At 39.9% G+C, this 10,351-nt stretch overlaps 1 protein-coding gene across 1 annotated transcript in view; it reads right to left on the reverse strand.

The window, feature by feature from the left end:
* Nucleotides 1-564: 564 nt before the first annotated feature.
* OPRK1 (opioid receptor kappa 1) overlaps nucleotides 565-10,351 on the reverse strand; it is a 32,485-nt gene continuing 22,698 nt past the window's right edge. The window contains exon 3 of the mRNA XM_029923845.1: nucleotides 565-3,579. Coding sequence (XP_029779705.1) covers nucleotides 3,047-3,579 — 533 coding nt within the window. The 3' untranslated portion in view covers nucleotides 565-3,046. The remainder of the gene's footprint in view (nucleotides 3,580-10,351) is intronic.

Below are 10,351 nucleotides of genomic sequence, written 5' to 3' on the forward strand. Positions count from 1 at the left end.
TGAGCCCTCACTAGATTTTATCTTCCAGAAGTCACCAGGGTGAGAAGATGAAGGAGGTTGTGTAGAGTTGATCTTGAGATTAGATACACACAGTTCTGGTCTCAAAGAGACACAGCAGACATGTGTCCTCCTTGCTGCAATGGGAGAGCAGGGCACAAACACACATGATCACAAACACACACACATGCATGTGCACACACACGCACACACTCACACACGATCATACACTAACATGTATACTCACACACACATGCATGCACACACACAAACACATATACACACTCATACACACACGTATACACACATACATGTACACACATTCACACATTATCATGATCATACACACATAAACGTATACTCACACACATGCATGCACACACACAAACACATATACACACATGTATATGTACACACATTCACACACGTGGGCACACATGATCACACACACATTAACATACACTCACATGCACATGCATGCACACATATACACAAATACACATACCCCCACACTCACATAGACACACATGTATACACATACATGCACATACATATATTCACACACATGTAGACAGGCACACACAGAAAGACATACACTCACTCTTTCACACAGGCATGCACACACTATCACGCACATGCATATATTTAGGCACACAAAGACACATATATTTACATAATTACTCACACATGCATGCACACATGTGTGCACACACGTTTTTGACAAATAAATACTTTTGTGTAAGTGGTATTTTTCCTAATATATATCACTCACTTTTACATCCTTTAACGTTGTGTCCTAAATGACAAGCCCCTCTCTCCTCTTCCAGTTTGGGGAAATTGGTGTCCACAAGAGAGAAATTTGCACACCCTTCGTGGGCACTTACAACTACTTCTCTCTCTCTCTCCTTGGGCTGAAAATGTAGATATAAAGACATGCAGGATAATCTGGCTAAAATTCAGAATCCAATAATGGCAATAGTTGCCATCAGGGCACATGGGGTGCTAATTGAAAGAAAACCCATCACTGCAATTTCATTCCATGATTGTATCTCTATTATATTTTTGTACTGCGTAAGAATCCTTCAAGAAAGTCTCTTGGGTCTTAGTGTTCCATAAAGAGATTTTTAGATTTCTCACATCAGGAGGGTTGGTTCCCAGAACTAGTCTCTGTATAAACATCCTTTCAATATGATAGCCAAGATTTTTAACCATGGGGGTGAATGCCAATCAATATTTAAGCCATTCCTGTCTACATTTTGTTACAGGAATACAAGGACACTTGAGACAGTCAATGAAATTTAAGAAATGTTCAAAGGAGTACTTCTGTTCATTAGGAAGAACTTGTCTTTCAGCCTTAATTCATCTACTAGATGCTATGAAAATCTGAAATGTAGACAAATATCATAGTAAACTGCTGAAGCCACTATATAAAACCCTCAGATTTGTTTCCCAAAGGAGAGAGTACACCCGCCTTGTGGGGAGGTGACAGAAAGTACACCGTGAACAGAAATTACAGATGTAATGGTGTCCATGAGTATGTAGATCTAGACATCTGATTTCCCAGTAAATCCCAGTGGAGTGCTGCCCCAGTAACATATAGTCTTAAAGGAGAGATGGGTGTTATTTCTCAATTATCCCTTCCTTCTGCCCAGGCAAATTACAGAAAAAGCCATTACCTCTAAAATCATAAGTCTCGGGGGAAGGAACGGAGAATTAACATGTCATCTGGAAGTCGTAGCAAAATTATCCTAAATGCACTGCCTGTGGCGTTACTCTCAGCTGGTGTGCTCTCTGCGGAACACGGTGCGAGATATGTCCAGGTGCCATGGGTGACATAATGTCCTCATTCAGCCCACAGTTAGGATCATTTCTACTTCCCGCTATAAGCTACAGAATCCTAGCCCAAGAGTGACATGAGCAAAACCGCCTCCCTCCATGGCTGGAGAGAATTTGCTAATGGCTATGGATTCGTGAAGAGTAGAAGCTGCATATAAATTAGATTCTGTCAAGTCAACAACCTAGGAATGAATGAGCTTTTTTTATAATTAATCCATGAGTCATGAATGCCACTGAAGGACCAAATGGTGCTCAGGGCTCTGAAGGCGACGGCGCCTGACCAACTCCCAGAAGGAAGCTTACGTTGTTCCCACGTGTCTCAGCACCAACTCTCACTAACTTAAGGGCTGTTGTCAGTATGTTCCCGGGGAAAGTGCCCGGCTGGAAGGCACACTCCTTTCTTCTTTGCATATATATACTATTATTTACAGAGGTAACTGTATAGTCTTCCAGTGGTATTTGAATCACTTTATATATCTTGACATCAAGACATGCTTGGTCACGAAGTTATTTAACTGAATAGCATGCTGAAAACCATGACTTTTAAGAAATGAGACTGTTGGAAACCACCTTTTGCATGTGTAGGTAACTGCCTGCAGAGCACGACCTTCCCATTACACATGGACGTCAGACACCTTGGGTGTAGGTCCAAGTCATACTTGGGTGGAATCCTCACCACGCAGCCACACAAAATATGTGTCCACAGAGCATGAAGGGAGCCAGGCACACACCCTAGAAATGGTCCTTGTTTTTATTCAGGTTGTTGTCGATGTAAAGCATCTGAACTAGATGCCCACTAAGGTCTGAAGCCAATGTATTTTTTTCCTGTCCTTCTTCCTAAACAGAGCTGTTGGAGCCACACTGCATGGGACGCCACAGCAGGTGTGTCCTGGCCTAAATCTAGGCGACCAGAAGAAAAAGGCTTGTTTCCTTGTTCATCAAAGGAACTGAGTCAGCCTTGCTTCCTCAACCCTAGAAAGGGGCTGTATTTGCTTACTCGAATCTTCTGCACTCCATCCCTACCGCCTTGATGCCTCCACTGACCTGGGCCACTAACCCAATCTGCATCTGATGACTTCAGACCGTGAGATTTCTAAAAGTTTGTGAAGTATTCTACCTTTCCGTCTCAGACTTCGGTACTAATCTGAGTTAACCCCAGATCATTAAACTCTTCCCTTCCTGAAGAACTATAAGAAGACAGCTCCACGACTAGTCATACTGGCTTATTTATCCCATCGACATCCCTCATGTAAGCAGGATCCTGAACCGTGTTTCTGACTCTACTGGTCGTCTGTCGCTCCATCCTCATCTTCACTGGGAAGCAGAAGTCCCTAAAACACCGCTTGAAGTTTTCATCGAGAAAGGCATAGAGAATGGGGTTCAGGCTGCTGTTGGTGTAGCCCAAGGCGATGCAGAAGTAATAGCTGGACAGGGCGGTGGTGCTGTGAGAGGCGTTCCCCAGAGCCTCCACGAGGATGAAGATGTGAATGGGCGTCCAGCAGACAATAAAGACCGCCACCACCACCAGGACCAGCCTGGTGATCCGACGGAGGTTGCGATCTTTCTCTCGGGAACCAGAAAGGAGTCGGACACTCTTCAAGCGCAGGATCATCAGGGTGTAGCAGACGATGATAATGAGGACGGGGATCACGAAGGCAAAGACGAAGACACAGATCTTCATGAAGAGGTCCCACCAGGAGTAATCGTCATCCGGGAACTGCAAGGAGCACTCGATGACATCCACGTCTGGACAAGGTGAACAAAACAAACATAAGCGCCAGAAGAGAATCTTTTCTTATGACCGTGGCTGCAAAGTATTCTAAAGGTGACTTTCAGGGGCGCCTGCGGGGCTCAGTCAGCCAGGCACCTGACTTCGGCTCAGGTCATGATCTCACAGATCATGAGTTTGAGCCCTGCGTCAGTCAGGCTCTGTGCTGACAGCTCAGAGCCTGGAGCCTGCTTCTGATTCTGGCTCCCTCTCTCTCTCTGCCCCTCCCCAGCTCATGCTCTCACTGTCTCTGCCTCAAGAATAAATAAGCCTTAAAAAAATTTAAAGTGAGTTTCAATACATTTGGGTACAAAGGTACAATTATGGTGAGATGATATTACCTGAGTCAGATCACTAAATTAGGAATGAATGCCATATATATAAACTATCCTATCTTTGTGCTTAGAACAATGAGGCCATTTATTGGTAACTTCACAATACTATGGAATCAATAAGACAAGCTAATATACGAATTACATTCTTGTGGAACCCAGTTTGACATGCATGAGTTTCAGAAGAGCTATATTGGTAATTTACAGCATAAGCCCTTATTTGCATTTCCATTTATTAACAGTTCTCCCAGACCTGGGGCTCTGGCAATAAAAGCTAGTACCTATTTGTAATAAATGACTACATATTTCAAAGCTATCTATTCATTTTAGCAAAAGTCAACTTGTCTGAAAACATCAAGTGATTTATAAGAAATCATTATGTGTGTCAGTAAAAATTTATACAAAATGTGTCCAAATATGAACCAGGAATTGTGACTTAATGGAATCCATTTATTAAGGGCATTGTTGAAACATGAGTAAACTTTTGGAAAAGGAAGAGGAAGAAGAAGAAAAGAAAAAAAAAAACAGAAGAAGGTAGGTGAGAAAATGCAGGAAATGGAGGAAAAAGACCATTCTCATTAGCACCCTCATCAAGCAATTGACAAGGGAGACACATTTTTCATTTTTACTAACACGGACTATGTAACAGATAAAACAAGTATTTTGTAAGGTCACTTGGTAAACTGTTATCTGATAATATTCTCTTTGGAATGACCTTCATATTGGAAAGAGCAGAGACGAGAAAGAACAGGGACCTGGGATACACACTGTGATGAGACTTTCACTGGGGGGCTGCCCACCCCTCCGGGGCTCCCAGTGTCCCCAAGCGTCAACAAGTCCACATCTGTCGTCTTCCCGCTGAGCAGTCACTGAGCACAGAGCAGGCAAAAGTCTTGGTCTTGATCCTTCCTTACCGATAAACTCATCATTAGCAGTAATACGAGTGTAATTTTTATAATGATAATATTCTCTTCTGACAGTGGGAATGTCTACTTCGAAAATAGCAATAGAATATTTTTAAAGAAGCGCAGCAGTTCTATTTATGTTTTCTAAAACATCTTAATGTGATCTTAATCAAATATCCCTCAGTAAAACCAAAATGTATCATCTTAGAATTTCAATTAACATACTTTAAAATACAAAGAATATAATAATATTGGCCAATTAGTAAAGATGATTTTCTTAGAAATATATCTTTTATCAACTAGATCAAACCTTTCACTGGTAAATGCAAACTTCCAGAATAACTTGTTATTTCTGATTCTCTGAAAAAGTCATTGTTTAAACTACTATTACCATGAAGACTATTAGAAAAAAAAACCAAGGATCTCTTTTAATTTTTGTTCTTACTGTTTATGGGAATATTAACAGTTAAAATCATTTTTTAAATCATCACTATTAGCATTCAAATAAAAGTATCTGTTAAACAACTTTGGATGGGTGGCACATTGTAAAAATCTGAATTTAAAAAGGATACTCATCTGAGTTTGATTTGTCTATTGAATCTAGTTTCCTTGAACATAGGGAACGTGTCTCATTTTTTGTTTTATTTTTTCCATGCTTAGCTTTTGTGTATTCCAACATTGTCCCTTTCTTGAAGTTGGCCCAAGCTTAAATGTCACATCAAAGACATTTGTATAGAGGCCAGAGTCCTCTCCCTTGCAATTCTCTCCATAATTTGCTTACCCTATTTTTTTAAGTTTATTTATTTTAAGAGAGAGAGAGAAAGAGAGAGGGCTGACAGAGCAGAGAGAGAGAGAATTACAAGCAGGCCCACACCATAAGAGCAGAGCCTGACGTGGGGCTCAAACTCATGAACTGTGAGATCATAACCTGAGCAGAAATTGAGAGTCAGATGCTTAACCAACTGAGCCGCACAGGCGTCTCTAGACTCACCCTATTTTTAATCATCACCTAATGACAGAAGCCAGACAGAAGACCTCCTGTAATAATGTTACCTTTCCTGACGCTTTTCTCTCCATCCAGAATGCAAACTACCTTAGGGTAGACACTCGGCCTGCTTTATTCAATACATAATCCCTGGTACATAAGGTGGTGAGAACACAAGATGCTTAAGGAGTACAAGCTGTTAAATAAGAACACAAGGTGCTTAAGCAGTAAAAATTGTTAGTAAGTGAATAAACGAATATCACAGGGAAACCCTTGAAAATAGGGACTGATTACAGTCGTATTTATGGGAGCGCAATCTGCTAAGATAAATAAGGCAGCATAAGAGTTGATATCTAATTTGGATACACCTTATAACTGTGAGTATCGGTTTCCTCCTGAACAAATTATCTTGCATGTAGTAGGAGCTCAATAAATATTTGCTGAATGGGTTGGGGCAACTGGGTGGCTCAGTCAGTTGAGCGTCCGACTTTGGCTCAAGTCATGATCCCATGGTTTGTGAGTTTGAGCCCCGGGTCAGACTCTGTGCTGACAGCTCAGAGCCTGGAGCCTGCTTCAGATTCTGTGTCTCCTTCTCTCATGCCCCTCCCCCACCCGTGCTCTGTCTCTGTCTCTCTCTCAAAAATAAATAAATGTAAAAAAAAAAATTTGCCGAATGAGTGAAATAACCAACTAATGCTACCTTTACAAGACTTTGGGAAACATCCAATGATAGAGTTAGAAACATCCTCCCGAAATGTCAGTGATGTTAAGTTTATACCAAGAAGGAGAAAGGAGAATATGGAGACAATCCTCTAGGAAATTCAAGTCCAAGTGCACCATTTTTACTACATGTCCTCTTTCAGGGAAAAGATTGCATCTTTAGCCTTAATGATGCATGTAGGCTGAAAGTGAAAATTAGAAAAGAATATTCAGGCAAATGGAAACCAAAAGAGATTAGAAGTAGCCATATTTACATCAGACAAAACTGACTTCAACTTAGAAACTGTCTTAAGAGACAAAGGCAGTCACAACATAATGATAAAAGGGCCAAGTCACCAAGTGGTTGCAACAATTGTAAGTATATATGCACCCAACATTGGAGGACCTAAATATATATAGCATATATCAACAGAACTGAAGGGAGACATAGATCACAATACAGTAATAATAGGAGACTTCTATATCCCACTTTCAACAATAAATAGATCATCCGGATATAAAATCAAAAAGGAAACAGCAGACTTGAACAACGGTATAAATAAAATGCACTCAACAGACATACACAAAACATTCAAGAGCAACAACACACATTACTCTCGAGTACACATGAAATATTCTCTAGTATAGATCATACATTACACCACAAAGCAAGTCTTCACAAATTTAGGAAGGCTGAAATCCTAACAAGTATCTTTTCTGGCCACGTGAAAATAGAAATCAGACAGGAGGAAAACTGGAAAATTCACAAATATGTGGAAATTAAATAACACACTTCTGAACAACCATTGGGTCAAAGAAAAAATCAAATAAAAAAATGCTTGAGATGAATGACAACAGAAATACCATATACCAAAACTAGAGGATATAGCACAAGCAGCTCTTACAGCGAGTGTATAGTGATAACCACCTACACTGGGAAAAAAGATTTCAAATAAATAAAGAAATGTCTTGAATAAATAACCTAGCTTTACATATTAAGGAACTAGAAAAAGAAGAATGAAGCCCAAAGTTAGTAGAAGGACGGACCTAATAAAGAAAAGAGCAGAAATAAATGAATAGACACCAGAAAAATAATAGAAAAAGACAAACAAATCTTTTTGAAAAGATAAGCAAAATCAAACCTTTAGTTAGACTAAGAACAAGACAGAAGGCTAAATGAAAGGAAAGACATTATAACTGATAACACAGAAATACAACGGTTAAGAGACTACTATAAATGATTACATGTCAACAAATTGGATAATCTAGAAGAAAGGGATAAATTTCTAGAAACACACAACCTACCAGGCTGAATCTGACAGACCAATAACAAATAAATTGAGACTACATCAAAAACCTCCTGACAAAGAAACCAAGTGCCAGATGGTTTCACTAGTGAGTTCTACCAAGCATTTAACAAGGATACAAGACAGGGGCCCCTGGGTGGCTCAGTCAGTTAGGTGTCCAACTTCAGCTCAGATCATGATCTCGTGGTTCACTAGTTGGAGCCCTGCATCGCTGGGCTGACAGTCAGGGCCTAGAACCTGCTTTGGATTCTGTGTCACTCTCTCTCTGTACCTCTCCCACTCCCACTCTGTCTCTCTCTCTCAAAAATAAATAAACGTTAAGAAGAAGGATACCAATCCATTTCAAACTCTTTCAAAGGTTGAAGAGGAAGGTCCACTTCCCAAACTCATTTTACAAGGCCAGCATTAACCTGATACCAAAGCCAGACAAGGACACCACAATATCTCTGTGAACAGAGATGCAAATGTCCTATAGAACACTAGCAAACCAAATTCAACAGCACATGAAAGAAAATCATATACCAATTTCAGGCTTTATCCCTGCAACGAAAGCAGGATTTATCCCGGCAATGATTCCCCAAATCGAACATGTGACACACCACATCAGTAGAATGATAGATAAAAATCATACAATCATCTCAATAGATGCAGAAAAGTATCTGACAAAAATTCAACATCTATTCATGATTAAAACCCTCAACATACAAAGTATAGCAGGAATGTACATCAACATACTAAAGACCATGTAGGGCAAGCCCACAGCTACCATCAAAATCAATGGTGAAGGCTGAAAGCTTTTCCTCTAAAATCAGGAACAAGGCAAAGATGCTCACTCTCCCCACTTTTATTCAACATTCAACAGAGTATTGAAAGTCCTAGCCAGAGCAGTTAGGCAAGAGAAGTAATAAACACCATCCAAATCAGAAAGAAAGAAGTAAAATTGTTTGGGGATGACACAATCCTATGTAGAGAAAACCCTAACCACTCACCTAAAACACTGTTAGAATGAATGAATTCAGTAAAGTTGCAGAATTCAAAGTCAACATACCAAACCAGTTGCATTCCTATACACTAACAATAAGCTATCAGAAAAATAAATAAAACAATCTCATTTATGTTACCATCAAAAAAGAATCAAGTACTTAGAAATAAATTTGTAAATAAGCCTAAAAGATCTGTATGATGAGAATTGTAAAAGCTGATGAAAGAAATTTAAGACACAAATAAATGGGAACATATCCCATGTTCGTGAATTGGAAGAACTAATACTGTTAAAATGTCTATACTACACAAGACAATCTACGAATTCAGTGCAACCTCCATCAAAACCCAATGGCATTTTCCACAGCATTAGAAAAAATACTCCTCAAATGCATATGGAGCTACAAAGGACCCTGACTAGTCAAAAAAGCTTGAACAAGAACAAAGCTGGGAAGTATGAGGCTACCATATTGTGAATTACACTATGAGGCTATAGTAATCAAAATAGTCGGGTGCTGGCACACATGCGCGTGCACACACATAACATACACACAAAACAGACATATATTTTAATGGAATGGAAAATAAGCCCATGCCTATACAGTCAAGTAATTTTCCAAGAAGGGTACCAAAAATAGAAAATGAGGAAATGGTGCTGGAAAATGAGGTATCCACAGGCAAAAGAATGAAATTGGACCCTTATCTTATACCATACACAAAAATCAACTCAAAATGGATTAAAGATTTAAATGTAAATAAAACTATAAAACTTCCAGAAGATAACATAGGAGCAAAGCTTCTTGATACTGGTCTTGGCAATGATTTTTTTTTTTTGATATGACACCAAGGCACAAGCAATTAGAACCAAAAATAAAGAAGCAAGAAAACATCAAACTGACCCAAACTAGAAAAAAAAAAAAAACCAACAACAACCTCTTCTGCACAGCCTGCAGCACAACCAACAAGTTGAAAAGGCAGCCTACAGAACGGAAGAAAATACTTGCAAATCACGTATCTAACAAGGAGTTAATATCTAAAATATATAGGAAATCATACAACTCAATAGTGGAAAATCAAATAATCTGATTTTATTTTTTTTCCATAATATTTTATTGTCAAATTGTTTTCCATACAACACCCAGTGCTCTTCCCCACAAGTGCCCTCCACCATCACCACCACCTCTCTTCCCCCCTCCCCCCTCCCCCCCAACCCTCAGTTCATTCTCAGCATTCAATAGTCTCTCAAGTTCTGCATCCCTCTCTCTCCCCAACTCTCTCTCCCTCCTCCGCTCCCCCTGGTTCTCCATTAGGTCTCTCTTGTTTTCCTGCCTGACCTATGAGTGCAAACATATGGTTTCTGTCCTTCTCTGCCTGGCTGACTTCGCTCAGCATGACACCCTCAAGGTCCATCCACTTTCCTACGAAGGGCCATATATCATTCCCTCTCATTGCCATGTAGTCCTCCATCGTGAATATATACCACATCTTCTTGATCCATCCGTCAGGTGATGGACATTTAGGCTCCTTCCATGTTTTGGCTA

This window comes from Suricata suricatta, chromosome 15 (genome assembly GCF_006229205.1).
Source record: "Suricata suricatta isolate VVHF042 chromosome 15, meerkat_22Aug2017_6uvM2_HiC, whole genome shotgun sequence".
Classification (NCBI taxonomy): domain Eukaryota; kingdom Metazoa; phylum Chordata; class Mammalia; order Carnivora; family Herpestidae; genus Suricata; species Suricata suricatta.